This window comes from Liolophura sinensis, chromosome 6 (assembly GCF_032854445.1).
Source record: "Liolophura sinensis isolate JHLJ2023 chromosome 6, CUHK_Ljap_v2, whole genome shotgun sequence".
NCBI classification, from domain to species: domain Eukaryota; kingdom Metazoa; phylum Mollusca; class Polyplacophora; order Chitonida; family Chitonidae; genus Liolophura; species Liolophura sinensis.
Window position 1 is genome coordinate 12,244,108 of NC_088300.1, and position 21,338 is coordinate 12,265,445.

The 21,338-nt window shown below is 36.5% G+C and overlaps 1 protein-coding gene across 1 annotated transcript in view; it reads right to left on the minus strand.

Moving 5' to 3' along the window:
* Positions 1 to 21,035, minus strand: part of LOC135466901 (tyrosine-protein kinase receptor-like) — a 103,098-nt gene extending 82,063 nt beyond the window's left edge. The window contains exon 1 of the mRNA XM_064744654.1: positions 20,971 to 21,035. Coding sequence (XP_064600724.1) covers positions 20,971 to 20,987 — 17 coding nt within the window. The 5' untranslated portion in view covers positions 20,988 to 21,035. The remainder of the gene's footprint in view (positions 1 to 20,970) is intronic.
* Positions 21,036 to 21,338: the final 303 nt, after the last annotated feature.

Sequence of the window (21,338 nt, forward strand, 5' to 3'; positions counted from 1 at the left end):
CCCCCCCCCCCAATTGAGTATTGTATATGTATATAAATGAGGAATAGCCATTGCAATAATAATCTAATTGCCTCATTTAATCCAAGAAGTGATATGTTAAAAAAAAACTTACTGAAAAGTTTGAAAATCCATTCCAAAATGCAGTCCATTCAACAGGATCCAAACACATCATGTAAAATGCCTGCACGATATTCTGAGGTCTGCTCATGAATTTCATGAACTGCCCGACTGTATTTTATATTCATTGGCATTTAAATACAATATATATGTATACCTTGTAATCCATGACCATATCCAACTAAGTTATTAAAAGTTCTAAATATGTACATGTATGCTCTTGTGTGCCCATACTTACATGTAGGCAAACAACAAAGGTATGGACATACTTACATTTAAAAACATAACATAGGAGAAGTTTTTTTTTAAAAATTGCCTAGCTTACATGATACACTGGGAGTTGGTGATTCGACATGTACATATAAACTGGTTTTTAATATGTACCATATCCATGCAGTCATCGATGTATATTCTATAAAACACTGGAAAGTTGATTATATAAAAGCCCACCTCTCGATGCCAAAGGTCTAATAAACAATTATATGACCATGTTAATAACTTATCCGTAAAGAAAGATGCTTTGTGCACGGTATATGTATTTCACTTTTGCCAATGGCTGTCAGTTGTACGTATGAATTCCCAAGGAGCTTTACAGAGTTTCCTGACCGCTTTTTCGACAAATGCAGATTCACTTGGGGCTGGTTTTGAACCTTTAGCCTCATGATGGCATTTCCTCAATTTGATGGAGAGAGCTTAGTGTATGGAACCACTGAAGTAATAATTTAGTCAGAAAGTTTCTGCGGCACTGACTGGTTTGATATACACATTAGGCAATAGTTCAGCTAAGCCTTTAACTCAACATCCATGTAAAAAGAGTCAATAAACTTGAAGTACAATGACACAAGACTACTTTTCACATGTGGAGTGTCAGAGCAGTCAGTCTTTTAATACCACTGAGCCTCATTGAATTAGGCGTGAAATGCGGCAGATTAGCACGTTGGGAGAGCTTATCGCAGGAGATCAATACGCTAAGTGGTGGCAGTAGGGTTATTGATTGTGTTTACAGTCAATCAAGTAAATACCTTCCCCAGTAGACCCTCTCTCCCAAATCAAAACCTTGGCATCAACATACTGGTGCCCTGCATTCAAATGTTTGATTAAACTTTACCTTTTTTGTATGAAACGATAAATTGCAGGATTACAGTTCGGTGTAAATCTTCTGAAGTGAAGGTAATTAATGTTCGTATCTCCTCAGCAACAGAGGATTCAGAAGGAGATGAAAAATATGGACAGGATCAACGTGAATGAACGTTTACCAGTTTGTGGAATTAAAGAGACAAATAACTGACTATTAATGAGTTCTAAAAGGAAATTAACAACTTTATTCTATTACCTCGGAATACCTCTGCAATAACAATCAGGTCATTAACAAGAGAAGAAATTGTGAAGAATTCAGTGAAAGAACAGAATCCTTGTAATGCACACAACCATCCACAAATTGCTGGCATCTAGACCTTCCCACTTACCACCCGACAGCATGTGCTGGATTTGAACTCACAGCCATCTGCTATTCTAATATTTACCTTACATCATGGATTATGTATAGTGGCATATGTACGGACATTCACTGTAGATGTCACTTATTAGGAGAGCAATTAAGTCCGGTTAGACAGGAAGATAAATAGTTTTCTATGTGACTTTACTGGCTATTTAAAGCACAATGTATTCTGCTCACACTTTACTTGATGTACCATTCATGCATCCAAGGTTTTTGCTTGTTTCATCACCTACAGTATCAGGCAGGCATACAGTATTGAAAGGATATAAAACCATTTCATTTTGTCTGGAATCATTGTCTGTTTATATATAGCTATAAAAAACTAGATGAATATTGTATAATTATCACCTGTGTATCGTATACAGATTGTGTACTGCTGTATTGTCATGTACATGTGATCTGGTGGTTTGATGCAGGATGAATTGTGCCCATGCTCAGAGAACAATGACCTGTCACAATCCTTTCAGGGAGGAATAATTTATTCCAGGACATAAGAGATTAGGCTGTCAAGCAAAGGAGGGAAAAAAGGAAAGACACAAATGAAAAATAGCCAAATAGATGATATTAGCCATGTAAACAGGCTCCTGACATCTATCATGATATAATGTTTGACTATTTGGTTTATTTGAGCAGGGCATCCTCTTCCTGCTGCTACGTACCACTCTGTCTCATCTGAGGGGATGAAGACACGTAAGTGACCAGAATCCCTATATAATACAGCCTCCATCCCAGACTACCCTAGCCCCACAATCCCCAATGGCTTCTCGTCAGCAGAGCCACGGAATATCACGGTAAACACAACGCCCCTCAAAACCTTGACAAGTTTCAGAGCTAACTTTGATGGAGTTTATAATTGTGCTGGCGAGATCTAATTAAAGCGTTATCCGTGACGATTCTACCGTACTGTCATCTTCGACTGGACCAAAACATTTGGCTGCCAAGTCAATTCTGATGCCCAGCGTGGTCTCTCAGACCCTCCCAGGTCGACGCCAAGAGAACGGGCATGTCTAGGAATCCATTGATCACACTGAATACCACCTCCGATAAGTCACTAAGCTCAACCAGTTTATTTCTCACTACTGCTATTAAAATGTCTATCAGCATAGATCTCTGCCAAGCACTGAACTGTAATGCGCAAGGATTTTGGACTAATAAGCTTGGTGCTGGCAAAAGATCGAACAAAACACATCTTTGCCTGTTTTATAGTTGTTCATGATGATCACTTCCTCTGTCAAATCAACACATACATGAACATCAGGTATCAGCATAAGTTTAAGGTACATCCGTTCTCAAAACATTTAGCACCTAATTATACCTAATCTAACTTCCAAACGGTGGCAAAATACATGTACATTACACATGTAAGTCATCTGTAATTATACAACTGCTCCTCCTCTTCTGTTTTCCCATAAGAATCATGTAAAACCAAGATGTCAAGAATCAACATGAAGTACTGTACACCATCCTGTGGTTTGTGCCAAAATGCAGATATGGTGCATTTTCCATCTTGCAAGATGTGCTGGATCACATTTCCTAGGAGATGGCACTGGAACAGATTTTGCACCCTGTGAGGTGGTGCTGGAGTACATTTGTCATCCTGCGAGGTGTTGCTGGAGCTCAGTTGTCATTCTACGAGGTGGAGTTGAAGTGCATTTGTCATCCTGTGAGGTGTTGCTGGAGCATTGTTGTTATGTTGTGAGGTGGAGCTGGAGTACATTTTCTATCCTGTGAATTGGTACACCTTTTCTATGGCTGTAGGTAAGCAGGTCTAATATGTATTACTCTTGACTAATAATGTCCAACATGGGCCTCACTGCAATATGAGAGGCATGAAAAAGAGGCACTATCAGAAATACTGTACATGAACAAGCAAAAATTTACAATTTCATCTGTCACGAAATGCATGGCATGCTAAACCATGCATATGAAATTCATCACCTTCCTCAAATACACAGGCTGATCTCCGTCATCTGGAATCCACCAAGAAGCTTTTTATTGAATCATTAAAGCGTGAACTGACGACAATTCTGAATAATTACCATACTGGTAGATAGCCCGTGCTTGACCACAATATGGGCTGGTCATGAAACCAGCAGTCCCTGAGAAGACATGTGTTTATGAATGTGTTTATGTTACCGTACAGAAGTAAAATGTGTTTATGTTACATGTGTTTATGTTACAGAAGTAAAACATGCAACAGCATGCGCATGAAGATGAAGTATCAGTTGTTCTGTTTGCTGTAAGGAAGTTTCATGTACAAAGGCTCAGCATGAAAACTCCTTAATTCCATCACTTATCAAAAGCCACATGTGGATCTAAAACTTATGCTAACATTATCTTTCTTTTATAGGTGTGTATACATATACTGTATCTTCTTGTGAGTCCTTATATATATATATATCACAAATCTTGTGACATAAAGCTGCATCCACTAAACAGCCACATTGTCTCTCAGATATTACAGGCATTTTTGCTTCTGGTTTGCAAAGAATCTATTTATGTATCCACTGAATTGAGAATTTATGCAGTACTCAAGAATATGTCATTTATCCAACAGAGGTCAGATTTATGGTAAGGGAAATTTACCAAACTGAAAAAAAAACTAAGACAAAGCCCTTCAGAATGTATACCTGGTGTATATTTATTCATTTGATTGGTGTTTTATGCCGTACTGAAGAATATTTAACTTCTACAACTGTGGCCAGCATTGTAGAGGGAGGAAACCAGGTAGAGCCTGAGGGAAGTCACATGACCATAACAAGGAATTTTCAAAAAAGCACACCAGATAATCATTTTACCTTAGTACTTGAGCGTGACCTGGCCCTACGTAATTCAACCTTTTGAATATGTTAGACAGACCTTATGGTAATGGTTGAGAGATCTTATGGTCATGGTTGAGAGATCTTATGGTCATGGTTGACTGATCTTATGGTAATGGTTGAAAGATCTTGTGGTCATGGTTGAGAGATCTTATGGTCATGGTTGACTGATCTTATGGTCATGGTTGACGGATCTTATCGTCATGGCTGACGGATCTTATGGTCATGGTTGACGGATCTTATGGTCATGGCTGACTGATCTTATGGTCATGGCCGAATATACACAGGTAATAAGAACCAGGGTCATCTAATTTTATTCTCAAACTTTCCTGACTAAAAGACTTATAATTATTCAAAAGAATTTTCGTCTTGACAGCATGACAATGACAGCAAAAATATGCAATTAAGAAAATATCCAAAAAATATTTTTCATGGCATAAAAAGTAAAACTTTTTTAAAATCTAGACACAACAAATGTGTCTTGCAATAAAGTTTCAGAATGTTTATTAACTATTTATTACATTACTTTGTAAGTAATGTATCTCATCCTACTGAAAAAACAACCATGATTTATGTTGGTGTGTTCAACATTTAGGTGCTTTCTGCCCCCCCCCCCCCCCCCCCAATTTTTACCATACATAAACAATGTAGTTTTCTGAGTGTTGTCATTTACAATTAAGGATATCCCAAGGCCATGAGGTCTGAGTATGAATTATGTTGGAAACATTTTGGGAGAACATGTGAAGAAGCCATTAAATAATTAAGGTGTAAGATATGTTGTAAATCCTCAGGGTAATATGTGGGTGGGCTTGTTGAGAAGGTTTCATGATAAAAACCACCTGATAATACCTCTATGGTGTGCAACAGTTCTAGTAATGTACAAGGGCATATCAACCATGTAGAACCCTAACCACTGTCAAGACGGTATACAAGTGATCCTCACGCTTTCATCGTGAAAAACAGACAAGGTAACAAGGCTACCACACAGTTTGCCTGTAGGAGACAAACTGAATGAAAGCTTCGGCTCAAGACACGGAGTATTTCAACATTTATCGCAACAAGGATTCCAATACGCAAAAAAGATTCTCGATCATAAATTTTGAGAAGCAAATGTGTTAATTCCATCACTGCAATGAGCATGTAATCATGTGGCAGCTGTCACCAAGGTTGAGACGTGGTTGTTTGCAGCCTTTTTGCCTACATGCATGTATATATACATGTATATCGCAGGCTTACAGTATGACATGGGGTTTTTTACATAATAAAAAAATTACAAAACACAGAAAAAAAACCCCGCATAATTTCTTTTTCATCCTGTTCACAAACTTCCCTTATTTAGAATATTTTTTTGGACCTCTAGATATGTTTACGAAAATAGTATCTATTAACTTAGCCAAAAAGTCTGTAAAAGTTTCAAAACACAAGAAGGTAAACACAATGCAAAATTATGGGATTACAACATTTTTTGATGTCCCTCCAGACATGTTCTATTTTTCTTCTTTTTGCAGACCACCATTAGGTTATGTCATCTTCGCATCCATGCAGCCATCCTCTTGCTAAATGTTATACAGACAAAAGTGAGTGTTGGCCATGTGGAAGTCTTGGGTGGTAAAACTGAGTGTTGGCCAAGTGGAAATCTTGGGTGGTAAAACTGAGTGTTGGCAATGTGGAAATCTTGGGTGGTAAAACTGAGGGCATATGTATGTTTTAAATCAGGAAATGGTTTCATTGTCAAATAAATAGGACTTTCATTGTTTAAACATAAATCCTCAGACAAAATGTGAAACCGTTCACAAAGTTGAGGCCGAGCTCGAACAGATGGTTATAAAACAATGACTTCCTGAAAGCAGCAGTCCCTTTACCAATGAGGTTACATGCTGGCCGTGGTTTTAAGTCAGGTTGGTTGTTTATATTTGGGGCTCTTCGGTTCCTCCAACCATTAATCAGCATTGTACGAGTGAAAACTTCTTAAGCATGGCATTACACACCATTGACATAAATGAATCAGAATAGCAATTTCACCTATCTATATTTTCACCCAGTTTTTTTCTGTACAATACAAGTAAAGACTATCCTAGAAGTAATTATATCTCAATGATGTAATTATATGATAAATTTACTTTTCCCGAATTTATACTTGTAAGGTGCAATCTGGTTGGTCAAATTTTTGCATTTATTCTCCAATAAACCGAAAAAAAAATGAAGCTATGTCCACATAGGACTACTTTTTCAAAGAATAGAAATGAAGACTAGAACAGACTGTAGGCACGTCATGTAAACTGACAACAGAACACGGCAAATATATCTGCTTTCATCTCTATGATATTCACATTCATGAACAGGAGCATCAGTACAAATTCTGTGAATCGTCTAGCATGAATTAAGACAATTAATGAATTAAATAGCATTGCCTCCCTCAGCACATGAGCTTGATCACAGACACACACAGACGTGCTAGGTCAAGCCGGTTTGATCAAATCACATTCCAACCGATGTTGAATCTACACACTGTTGTTTTTGGATAACCAGTATGAGAAGTCATCCTTACAACTACAAGTGTTTTGCAACTGCCACGATGAAGTCACCTCTCACATATCCTTGGCGTACAACAACAACAGCAGTAGTCTATTACGAACAATGCAAATGCCTTAACGCTTAGCAAATGTCTCATGATATAAATTCTGCTCGTTCTGCATCTTCTGCACCCAAATTTCTCTAGCCTGGAATTCACCTTCTAAGTATTTTTAGAAAAATGTTTTCACAAGCCTTTTTGAAATGACTCGCAGATATAAACTTTTTGCCTTGTCAGTTGATTCACTGTGTCTGAGACATTACTTAGTAACGGTAGAACTTTGGTCAAACTTTTGAATACTGCAGCTTGCATGGCAGAATTTCATTCTGCTAAAATTAAAGGCCTATATAGCCCTACAGCTAACAAATATCAATAAGAGTTACAACTAGGGTGAGTGGTTGGAAATTAAAGCACAAACAGATATTCCTAGAACTCTGCTCGGGATATCCCCTAAACCCTGCTTTACTATCCTATCTGTAAGAAGAATCAATGTCTTCCTGCTAATGAGTGTTGTTCCAAATGTGAGAGAATGTTTGATATCTCTGATCAGAGCTTGGTTAATGTTTCAGTTTTGTCCGCATTGCTGAGGTGGGCTTAAGACTCTTTCAAGGATAGAGCCCATGGCAGGTGTAAATCAACCCTGGATAAGTATTATTGTGCTGCTAATATAATCAAGCCGAGAAACTCTTACACTGTTATCCTATTACCTCGCTCTCCTTTACTGTAATGAAGATTGCTTTTGTCAGAGTATATATACCTACAGTGTGGTGTGGGATTCTCAGCCATCTTGAGTGATACAGTTAGAATACACACGTGCAGCTATGTGCTCTGGAATTGGAACTGTCATCAGTGAACGCAGGCACTGCTTGACTTCTACCATAACCCTGATCATCAATAAGGATTACCTTCCCCAGTAGTTCTCCATTTTGTGACAACCAAATGAAGTTACTCCTGCAGATGAAGTTATCACCATCTTATTATCACATTACTCAGTAACCAGGTCATGCATGAACCTGTTGGCACACCTGCATGTAATCCGTATATCAGCTTTTATTGCTATGCCCAAGAATCATCCGCAGAAAAATCTGAACTAATATTAATACAGATTATATTTTACATTTTAGCACACCCGTTATTTGTTTCTATAACATTTTGTGACAACATGCTTCTTAAAGTTGTTACATTTCGTTACAACATACATCTTAAAGTTGAGACGTTTCTTTCAATAATGTGGAAGGACAAATGAGTGACACGTCTTTGGTGTGCATGTACATTTTAGTTTACATGTAGTTTTATGATAAATCAATTGTCAATTAATATGCAGATCAGTAATAAATAGCTTTAAACAGGTACACATAAACTTATGGACTACACCATGACACAAGGACATATGTAATAAATATTTCCAAAACAAGGACAAGTAAAAATTATCACCCTCACATTTTCCCATAGGACATTTTTGTCATATGCAACAATGCAGTGATCCATCTTACATCCAAAATCTGCCACAATATACTTTTTCTTCACGGATCTTAAAAAAAACCCCCAAAACTCTGAACTATCCTTAAGGTTATATGAAGAGATGAGCACAAATTTTCAACATCAATTATCATACTAAGAATAGCCAAACATTCAATAAAGCCTCTGGCTATACCATAGGGCTGAAGCACAAAGAAAGGAGTCCATGGTCATTTCATGTACATGTATTACAATAGATCTTAGCAGAAATTTTGTTTACAAGAAACTTCTGATGCAATACACATTTATATGGCACAATCATAAGTCAATGGCCATAATGCTGTTTGGACTCTGGCTCCTCCAGGCAAGACTGAATAAGCTTATCAGACCAAATTAAACCTTATTAAAATAATACTTTCTAGTGGGAGTTCAAAGTTTGTTTCTTAATTTTTTTTTTTTTTTTAAATTTTGTTTCACACAAGTGTAACATGTAGACCTTTATAGTATTTGGCCACTGCTTGTTTTACATGATACTGGGCTGTAACTAAAAACCCCTTTACAGAAGAACAATCCGATAATAACATGAATTGGGCCCAAGGAAATACCAGAAGGGAATAATTATGAAATATTAATACAATTAGTAGGTTTTTTTTGTCAAGTTGACACAGTACACAACAGAAGAGCTGACATATGCCTTGATAGCCTGCAGACACTACTTCATGATAATCTGTGCAGTAATAACCATACAAGTCCTAAATCTGCTCAGTATCTATATACCACAGGTCATCAAAGGTTTATCGATAAGGCTGTGCTGACACTAATCACATATCCTCTGTCCACCACACTCAATATATATCATTTCAACATAGGATGATGTCCATTACAATCTAATACAGACCTTCATTACATCTTCTCAAATTTGAAGGTAAGACAATCTTGGACAAAATGTATCCAATATTATCTATTTTCCCACATGAACTAAATGAAAGTGTGTTCTAGCCCTTATTGATGTAACAAAGTGCAAAAAATACGATTTTCTACACTCATTTTTAAGATGAATCCATAAGCCTTGAAATTAAAGGATGGGCAAGTTGTCAAAAAGTGTGATGAATTAGCAATGCACAATACATTTGGCTTTCTCAAGTTGATAAATGTGCATTCATGTGCAAGATAGCAGAAGGTTTCCAAGAAAAATAAATTTGATTTCAGGATAAAAATACACTTTCATGAAATCTTCAGATGCTCTGTTAAGAATCTGTACTGAAGTCCATATTGTTAATTCAAAAGTTTTTCAAACATTAGCTTCATGCAAGTTGCTGAAATATTGTTTTATTTCTAAACTTATTACTTTCACTTTTCTTATTATAATGGCATTTACAAATATGAAAGGTGGGAACTATACAGGACCACTTCAAACTCACCACATACTTCCCCTCCAGATATACAAGTAGCCCACGCATGCCCCATAAACTTAAAAGAATGCACACATTAGCCTACTATTTCAGGGCTTTATGTAGAGGCATTCAACAATATACAGGTATCATGTTACCTGGACAAAAGAGTCAAAGCATGTAGCTGAATGTGATCTGCACAAATCCCCAATGCCCAAAAATCAACCAAATGGCTGTAAATTTATGTATATACAAACACAATCAATGCAAACAAATATCAGAAATGTAACGTTTTGCATTATCAGCGAGTATGTGCACTTTTCTCTCTTTGAGTAGAAAAAAAATTATAGTTTCTTTCACAGAATTGACTTTCAAATGTTTTCTTATATTCAAATATTCAAAACATTTGAAAATCAAAAATCTTGAATCATTATTTAACAATAAATCAATCTGGTGTACGTTATTAAAACTGAAAGTAACATTATTCACAGATCTCTACCAATTGTAATGACTGAGTGAGTGCTTGGGTTTTAACGTCGTATTCAAAATTTTTTCAATCATATGACATCGACCAATTGTAATGAAAAAAACATGAACCTACTTCCAACAATAAATCAATCTGGTGTACGTTATTAAAACTGAAAGTAACATAATTCACAGATCTCTACCAATTGTAATAAGTGAATGAGTGCTTGGGTTTTAACGTCGTATTCAAAAATTTTTCAATCGTATGAAATGGACCAATTGTAATGAAAAAAACATGAGCCTACTTCCATGTTCAGAATAAAACAGAAATATGAAAGTTGAATGAACTCTGAAATATCAAATACATATGCAGCATCTCTTTTTGATAATCTAAGTTACATTTCTGGATAACAAATGTTAACTAATGGATATGTGCAGATCTGCAGGCTTGGAAAATTCATTTCAGGTTAACTTTTTGAATGTATGTATACTACTTTAGCATATTTACCTTTGTGCGTTTAACTCAATTAAGCAAAACAGCAAGTTTTAAGGGTGGTTTCTGTCATCTACGAGAACACCATCCATAAAGAAAGCATTTATTCCTTGGACACAGAAGGCTGAATCAGGATATGTTTTCACTGGTCTATTCTTTGGCTTTGAAGTCCATACAGGACTGAAAACGCCTTTGTAGCCGCGGTGCAGACAGCCTTTAGGAATCGATACATTTGGTCCAGTGAGTGTCAACTTAAACCATGGTTTTCAACAGTGCTTTTCAGTTAACCCAGTCAAACCATGAATAAGATAGCAGGATGAAAAAAGAGGCCTGATCAGAAAAACTCCAGATCACTGAGCATCTATACCATTAGTTCAAAAGATCTTTGTGGAATTTGGAAATTCTTACACACCATTGCTTGACCAGACCATAAATGTCATTGAATCTATTGAACATTCATATCAATGTCTCCCGAATTAAGGGAATCCGTAAAATACAACACAGCATGGCCATTGAACTTAACCCAAGATGACCTCAATGTCTATATGAAGACTCAAGATACCATACTAGGATATCAAATAACAATATAACATCCAACTCAACCCTGATACAAACAGCAAATTGCTACAGATGCCTGAGTATTATCAGATCGCATATCACTGACTTATGACTATACAGTCACGTTCACATTTTCAATGAAGATCACAAGACGTCTAAAATTGGATATCATGTATATTTTCATTTGAGTGTCAACTCTGATCCATAGGAATTTATCCTGGGATGCATTCTTCATCGTCATCACATTGTTTAACATTGCAATTCTCTCTCTCTCACTGTCTATATATATATATAAATATTTATGAAGTGTAATTTCCAAAATCTACTGTATGTCTTAACCTTCTCTAACTGTAACAAATTCTACAAAGGCGAAACCGGTGATTCATTAAGGACTCGATGTAGGGTACATAGGCAACAAATTAACACGCCAAGTTTACAGATTTTACCTGTAACCAAACATATCACATCATATACCTGTAACCTAAACAGTGGGCCCAAGTTCCACATAATGCCCTTCTTTAACTTATCAGTGAATAAAGATCAAACCAGAAGAATCAAAGAACAGTACTTCATTCATAAATTTAAATATGAACTTAAGAAAGAATAATCTCTCTGTATGGATAAGTTCCAACTTTATTATATTATATGTAATTTGTAACTACGACTGATCACCAGGGTTTAATCTACCTGCAATCTACCTGCATGTATATATAGCTGTCGCAAGATATGCTGAAATAAAAAAAGCTCTGAAGAACTGTCATGATACAGTGAAACTAGTAAGCTAAATCAGCAAGTTGAGTGTGTCATGTTTCTTCTATAGTATACATATATACTTATATATATATATATATATATATATGACACACACACACACATGCACATCAGCACTTAATATCCCTGTTGAGGATGAAAGTTTGAAACTGAATCTGGAATACAACAGTATGTAGAAAACAGAGAAGGTTTTCTAGTTTTTTCTTATACAGATCTTATATACATGTACATGTACACTGATCAATAGTATGTTATACAAACTTTGTTATTCTTTCCTGTACAAACACATCTACATTTCCAGAGCGAGGGATTTAAGATTACAGGATTTTAACTCTGGTAAAGGTGAAAAGAAAAAAAAAGCTTGTTTTCCTATATGCGTACTGCTTGTAGGGCTGTGGTGGTAATTATTGGCAGACAGCACTCTTTAGGCTGTTTGGTTGATCTTGTGGTCTTCCAAAAAGGTAGACAGAACAATCTATACACCAATTAATGACACAATCTATACACAATCTATACACACAAATCAAGCTTCCTCAAACCTGTTACAGCCACATGGAAAAGGCTTGTTCCTTGTTTGTGAAATAATGCAGGTTTTACACTGGACATGAACTCTGGGTTTCTACCACCCATAAAACTTATGCCATTGCAATACCTGGGGAGATATTCAGTACTTCTTGATCATGATGATATATCTGGCATGGATGTGGATCGGGACATCTGCGTAGGACAGCTGTAATATCAGTGGAAGATCTTCACATCATACAGCCAAGATGCATCCTCCACACACAATGTGCCCCCCAACAATCATCCTCATAAGACTTTATCTCATATACACTACAATTCACACAGAAATTATTTTCAAACAAATGGGACATAGTTTGACAACCACCTGACTTCTGTATAGCAATCTGTCATACATGATCTCTTGCATGACGTCGTATCTTGTTTCGTGACATAGGGAAATTAAAAGTTAACAAAACATGCATCATTACCCCATCCTGCTCAGCTAAAATCGAAACCTCATGAAATAATATGTTTCTTTATCCTAGTCATGGCATCTGGGCATGACATATCAAAATGTAATAACAAAACTGATACCTAGCTAACACATGGGGTAACACTTTTATCAGTGACGGAAAACCTGATTTTCACCTTTATATACATGATTAATAAAGTGTTGAACTCCACTCTAGCAAACAAATACAATCAAGTGATCTTTAATCAGTTGCATATAAGTTACGAATAACACGTACTAAACTTGTGGCTGGACCATATAATCCCAAGCAATATATCGATTTAGTAGTGCTTAATAAATACCGGATTATAGCTGTAGACGGTGTCAGCCCCTCCTAAGCCTGTCTGGGAGCTTAAACGCCTTGATCCACCTATGAACTCATCCTACAGAGGCTATAAACATGATGAATTTGGTATCTGATTCTTACCCACCCCAGCCAGCTCTCAATTACAACTCCACTGCTCACCATGACCTAAAACTTGACCCAAGTAACTGCACTAAAGAGTCAAGGTGGTCAATAGCAGATAATGTGAAGTGATCACAAAATTTTGAGTGAGGGTTCGGAACACAGACGTGTCTGCAAACACAGCTGCTGTGTATACAAGTACGTGCAGAAAAGGGTTTAACACTTCAAGGACTTGGCTTGCTGTTGGGTTGTCTTACCAAAATAGCTAGATTTCTTCACATGCCCGAAGACTTTCTTGTGCCAAACTTTGTGAATGCCTGATGCCACTTGGCTTGTGAGCAGAGTCAAACCCCAGATACACAGTCATTTAAAATGCAGGTGCATAACATTAAATAAGACCACATTCAGACTGCCACACAGCCATAGACTGATTTATAATAATAATAATAATAATAATGATATCTTGTTTTAAAGGGAAGATGGTAACAAACAAATATGACAGCACTGATCTTTGCCGAGGCTCTCCATTCACTAACACAACCACTCAGCAGTCAAACAGGTTATTAAAAAAAAAAAAAAATGAAGCATTAAACAGTTCAAAGTTCTACATATACATATACATACCTATAGAGATACAAGACTTTGCTATGTGTTTGGCACTTTCTGCCACTTTTGTGCAAATTTTTGAACAATTTAACTGAGGAGACTGTTCCACTGAACAGCCGCAGAGTATGACAAGCTTTTCTTAAGTTGTTCTGTGTGGGGAAAAGGATTTTTTACTTGATTACTTGTACATGGTCTTAGTTCATGGTGGGGCTCTTCTCTGATTGGGAACAACTTTTTCATATAGTCAGGATACTGGTCATTTTTAAGGATTTGTAAACAATGAGATTATTTTGGTATAGGATAATTCCATGCATAGTCTTTAAGTTTAACATTTCAAAAGTTTCAGCTGATGATTTATTATTATGTTTGTCTAGGATATGTTTTGCAGCAGAAATTTGAAGTTTATAGACTCGATCAAGTAGGCCTTTGGAACAGCTGACCCAAATAGGGACAGTGAAGGATGTAACTGTTATAAAATAACAGTCTTGTTTTAAAGGGAAGAAAAGGCTTCTGCCTCCTCAGTATTGACCAATAGCTTAGACACAGTACTGCACACTGAAGAAGCCAACTCACTGGTAAAAGGAATAAGAGCAGGAGATCTTAATTAAGCCAACACAACTTTTTCAGCTTTTGGATACATTTTAATTCTTTTCTTCATAAATTCTTTTCTCTTAACGATACATCTTAACGTCCCCTACTAACCACGCGTTCTGGTTACAGGCATGATAGCGATGAACCAAAGACAACTCTGTGTTTTAGATTTACAGTTGTCCAATCCCTAACAAAAACACACTTGACATGGATAAATTAATCTTACACTGTCTCTGCCTGCCTTAAAGTCCATTGAAAAGGTATTCCTATATGCACATCTTCCCCTTTTTAATAAACACAAATACATTTAACATGTTACAGATTTTTAATAGACACAAATACATATAACATGTTACAGATTTTTAATAAACACAAATACATATAACATGTTACAGATTTTTAATAGACACAAATACATATAACATGTTACAGATTTTTAATAGACACAAATACATATAACATTTTACAGATTTTTAATAGACACAAATACATATAACATGTTACAGATTTTTAATAGACACAAACACACATAACAAGTTACAGATTTTTAATAGACACAAATACATACAACATGTTACAGATTTTTAATAGACACAAACACACATAACATGTTAGAGAAGCCACTTTTTTTTTAAGATGGCGGTACACATAATCATATTTAACAAGTCAAAAGTGAAACCAAAGGTCAAAATACTAAACTCTGCACAAAGCAATTGCCATATTAACCTTCACTTATAATAATAATTTTTTTTGAAAACATTAACATTCTGTAAATTTCCAAGATGTGTAGGGAGTTGGTTCCACGGTGTTATCCCAGAATATTTAAGGGCATTAGCTCTGGGTTTAGGAAGGATGTTCACTGATGTTGTAGATGAAGGTTATTTTGATACCTGTTGCAGTGTGTGTAACCTTGCTGAATAGGTAGCTTGGGTTCAGTGTGTTCATCTATTTAAACATTAATACCACTTTAGGCCAACATGATTCTTTCATGAATTTTAAGAAAGTACGTCAGATGCAAGCAAGCGTCGCTCCCTGACATCACCCAAGCACTAAACTGTCCCCACACTCACCCAGTTACTGCATGCAACCTGACATCACAGCAGCCAGACAATAGTGAAGCGATAGCTTCGAATGCGGTGATGAAGAGCCAGTTTTGCTGCGTAAAACTTGTTTTGAGAGTACAAAGATCCACTCTCCAGGTGAAGTGACATACATTTTCTTTGCTAATTGATGCACAAAATTTTGGATACTTTGATACATGTGCATTTAGTGTTGCATGATCATTTTTTGGCACGATGCAACCAGACGGGCACTTGCAAATCAGGTCAAACAATAACACAGGACGCAGTCACAGACAGCACTCATATAAGGCATTTATCTGATATAAATATAAACAAAGCATCTACTGAAGTGTACCCTATAAATATTCCTTTAGTTCTCATTAGTTAGATTGACCATTGGTCTTGTTTATTCTTTGATAACTGTGGAAAATTAAAGCCTTTGAAATCTCCGTTGTAGATCATGACGTCACTCCTCACTCGTGAATATGAATGAGCCGATGTATTCGATTTTTGCTGATAAATGATTTTTTGCATTTTGCTGTGGAAAATATGCTGCACAGAATTTATGAGAGATCTGTAGACCTGGGTTAGCATGTTTACAAAGTGGGAATGTCATAAGTAGTCATATATTGTATTCTTCTACATTATGTAAAAGAAAACTGTATATGTTTGTAGTTTTACTTGCCAAACCTTACCGATGTTATTTGTTTTAATGAGTTTGTATTAAGATTGTGTAGTACACTGACGCAGTGTTTATTTCATCAATTTGATCATGGGTGATATGATAATTAATGCTATTTTATTTCTTTCTGTTTTTAAAGACCGCACACGTATTCAAAAGAATACAGTGTTTGTTAAGAAACAATCTCCGGAGTAGTTGTTAACTTGATTACTTTCCCACCAATGTCTGTCATCCATTTTAAGATTTTGAACCCTTCTTAATTTGGCCAAAATAAAGAAAAATGTAATTAGTTCATGTAACTCCAGTCATTCATACTTATATAAAATGGTACTCTGAATTTATGCTAGATGTTTTTCTTCATATTATGTAAACCTTTGTGCTCAGTTCAAATGTACTGTCAAAGCTACATCCCTGCACATGAGGTGCTTTCAAATTCAACAGGTTCAGTAGCCAATCAGTCATTTATGTATGTCTTTTAGCCCTTCAATTTGTTCAAGTTACCCTGTACTCAACTTCTTCTCTTCTTCTTTCCCATACACAAACTCTGGAAGACAAAATGACAGTGCTATGTCTGTAGTGCAGATGTAGCTGCTGCTATGTAATGCTCACTTATGTCAAGTTATCTAGAACATTCATCTCATGTTCAAATTACCCTATATTCAACTTCTCTTCTTCGATCCCACACACACAAATGCTAAAAGACAAACTTTGCAGTCCAGATGTAGCTACTGGGTGTAATGCACCTCTCTTGTGTATCTATGTTATCTAGAACATATACCTCATTATTATGATCATTCTCATCTTTATGCTTGGACATGCGGGCTTTTATGCCAGTTGAAACCTAACAGGATAAACACCAATGGTCACATTAAACACAGAAAGAACTGGATCTGTGTTGTGAATATAATGAACCTTGATTATGACATTAATGCACAATTATGGTGTCTTTCTCGATGGGCAACTACAACTGTTGTTACATACAGCACCTATATTCAGACACATAATGTGTTTGGACTAGTACGATAATGGCATCATTACCGTGAGGAAAGAATCCAGCAGAAAACAGTGCGTCAACAATTCATTTCTTTAGGTTTTACACATTTTATAAATTAACCTGTCTGTCTGTAGATAAAAATACTCTTAAACAGCAAGAGATAGGGCAGAAGCACATCTGTCCTTCACTGGCATAACCTTTGTATCCTGTACATTTCTGGACAACTCCCTTTGGTAACGATCAGCACAAATTTACAATGACATTTCTGCCTGGAAGCATTATCCTGGCCTTTCTACAGCGAGAACAATTTGCACTTAATCCTATAAGTCTGGTATTTTATTGTTGTTCTCCAATAAAATTCCCTTCAAAGATACTCATATCAATTCTTCCCCTAGGAGTTTAAGCTACTCTCTTTTACCATTAAACTGTACTGAGTTATTCATTGAACCATCTTGCAAATACATTTAACAGCATTTAGCATTATTGTGATAACCAGAGCTGGGCCACCGCAACTGACTAGATGTTTAACACCTGGCGGTCCAAAAAGGTTAGTCTCTGTTAAACATCAAGAATATAATGTAAAGTAATGTACAAACATCATCATCACATCCAACAAATCAGGTAAAAAAAACACTTTCTTATCTTTGCTGAAGATGCATGATAAAAGATATCAATGGGGTGACATTTTAGATACAATACGCAATTTATAGGTAACAACAGTGTGATAACTGGCAAATGGTCACTTGAGACATAACCTGTGAAATACAGCCTCTTGTCAGTTTACTTCGGATAGGGTTTTACTCTAATTGTATATGCTTAAAAAGCAGAAAATTACCCTTTATTATTAAAGCTAGTATATAGCACATATCTTAGAACTTGCTACTATGGCCTTATAATTAGGCAGATCATCCAGCCTTAAAACACAACAGTTGTAGACATTGTAAAAGAGATGGTACACTAACATCTTTCGAGGGAAAGTTTTTATAAACAGATTAGCTGGTCTTCCAATTATTGTAATTTTACATGTATGTAACTTTGAGTAAGCATTTCAGACAAGGGAACCAATAACTCAATCTTGAAACGGTTCAAAGTATTTGAACATAAATTCATGGTATTAGTGAACTATTTTATGGACTTCAAATCTACAAGTAAGAAACACAAGTTATAGATTTGGCACAGTCGTCAAACAAGCAAGCCTGTCAGTTCTCTCCAAGGTCTGGAATGATGAGGCTATAAATGCCAGTCCTTAGGCAGTCCCAAAGATTACAGCCCCAGCTAAGCTGGTGGACACAGAGAGATCAGTTACATCTAAGCAGGGATGGTAGGGGAGCTTAAGCCAGACCAGGGAAAAGCAAAATTAAGACATGTAGAAGTTGGATGGTGAGACCAACTTTTGCATATAATCCCTTATCCTTATAAAGTGTACTGGAGGTATACTTGAGGTACATGTACCATGGGGATGTAGCATATCTGAACTGAGGTTTGTCTAAAGTATACTTGAGGTGTATGTGAGGTGTACTGAAGGTACATGTATCTGAGGTGCTGCCAATTATGAAAATTAGTACCTTAAGTACACCTATAATACACCTCAACGGAGGTGTACCCTGTAAATATTAGGTAAAACATATAATGCCTGAGGTGTATCTGAGGTACAGCTGAGGCACAGCTAAGGTACCTGCTTATAAGCAAGGTGGATGTAGACTGTTTTCACTTTTATTTTGACAGAACAAGCTCAAAACACTTAAATATTGGTTGTATAAATTATAGATAACTTTAACTACTGTTCTTTGTTTACAGTATCTGTAAATCTCAGCTGATTTACAACAACAACAGTGACATTAGGCTTTCTTGCTGCTTTATAAAAATTAAGTGTTACTCTTTTTCTACGCCCTTCAGAACTGTTTATGTGCCAAGATATGTTACAAATTCAGCCCCAGGAAGCATCAATCAATACATAATTGGGATGTTTTCCCACGGCCTGGAATACATATGCACATTGTTCAGGACAGCCGTCTTGGAATAATCACTGGCAAATACATCCATGCCCTGTGATTGGTCAATATTATTGTTCAGGACAGCCGTCTTGGAATAATCATGGGCAAATACATCCATGCCCTGTGATTGGTCAATATTATTGTTCAGGACAGCGGTCTTGGAATAATCATGGGCAAATACATCCATGTCCTGTGATTGGTCAATATTATTGTTCAGGACAGCCGTCTTGCAATAATCATTGGCAAATACATCCATGCCCTGTGATTGGTCAATATCATTGTTCAGGACAGCCGTCTTGCAATAATCATTGGCAAATACATCCATGCCCTGTGATTGGTCAATATTATTGTTCAGGACAGCCGTCTTGGAATAATCATGGGCAAATACATCCATGCCCTGTGATTGGTCAATATCATTGTTCAGGACAGCCATCTTGGAATAATCATGGGCAAATACATCCATGCCCTGTGATTGGTCAATATTATTGTTCAGGACAGCGGTCTTGGAATAATCATGGGCAAATACATCCATGCCCTGTGATTGGTCAATATTATTGTTCAGGACAGCCGTCTTGGAATAATCATTGGCAAATACATCCATGCCCTGTGATTGGTCAATATTATTGTTCAGGACAGCCGTCTTGGAATAATTATGGGCAAATACATCCACGCCCTGTGATTGGTCAATATTTGCACACTGAATGACAAGTCAGTATAGGGTGAGACAAAGGCTTATATTTATTTAGTAAACATTTTTTCTTGTGCACAAAAATTTTGTAATTTTGTATTCATCATTTCAATTAATTGTCTAAAGTAAAATGTTTAAATCTGATCTGTTGTTTAACAACTTGACTTAAAAAGTGGCTGAGGTGTACCTGAGGTATATGACCACTAAATGATAATCAAGAACTCTTAAACTTCTATACATCATATACACCTCATCCATACCCCACACTGAGGTGTACACCTCATGTCTGTAAGGGATTTATTAATATGTAATAAATGATGTTCAAACAGGATGTTCTCTTACATCTTACTCATTTCCCTTTACTTACATCGAACTTGCTGACGACACTTTTAATAATCAACACGTCAATGATGCTCACTTTCATGCAACTTGGAGTGTGAGTATTCAGGGGGTAACTTTTCTAGGCCACTTGGCCACCAGCTGACTTGACTACTTCATTCTCTTGCAAATGGATGAGTACTCACCAGATATATTTTGATTCATCTTTGGCTGTATCATTTTCATATACAGAAGTTCACTAAAACATCATATATTAAGGTAATCTCCCAAGATTGGGCCCTACATCCCACAACTGACTTGATTCATTTATGTGTAAGCTTGATGAATATTTAATTTTGGACATAGATATTAGACCCTACTGTAGCACAAGGCAAGGGGTAGAATCCAGTCCATTTGTATATATTTACACAGATATCTGAAGATCCCAAGAATGATGGTTCCACTTAACTCACCTGTTGTCTCCAGGCATGATATCGGTGTAAGACCACTTCCTCAGCTTGCTACCTCTGCTGTCCCAGATCTTCTCTGACCTATATAGTTTAAGGCGACAAGACTCCGGATAAAGAGAGAAGGTGCGCACGCTGAGAGTGCACCATGGATTTGTGGTGGATATTATCCAGGGACTCCGCAAGTATGAGGGTCGGCCTGATGTCAACCATTCTAGAACTGTAAAGTTACCTGAAATCAGAAGTCAGTGATAAATCAACTTGGCAAGAAATCACTTTAAACCAATTTATGTTTGACTTCCTTCAGCATTTCATTTTCCAAAACGAAAAATAACAAATACATAAAAACAACTAGAAATCAGAGTTTTTCAAAG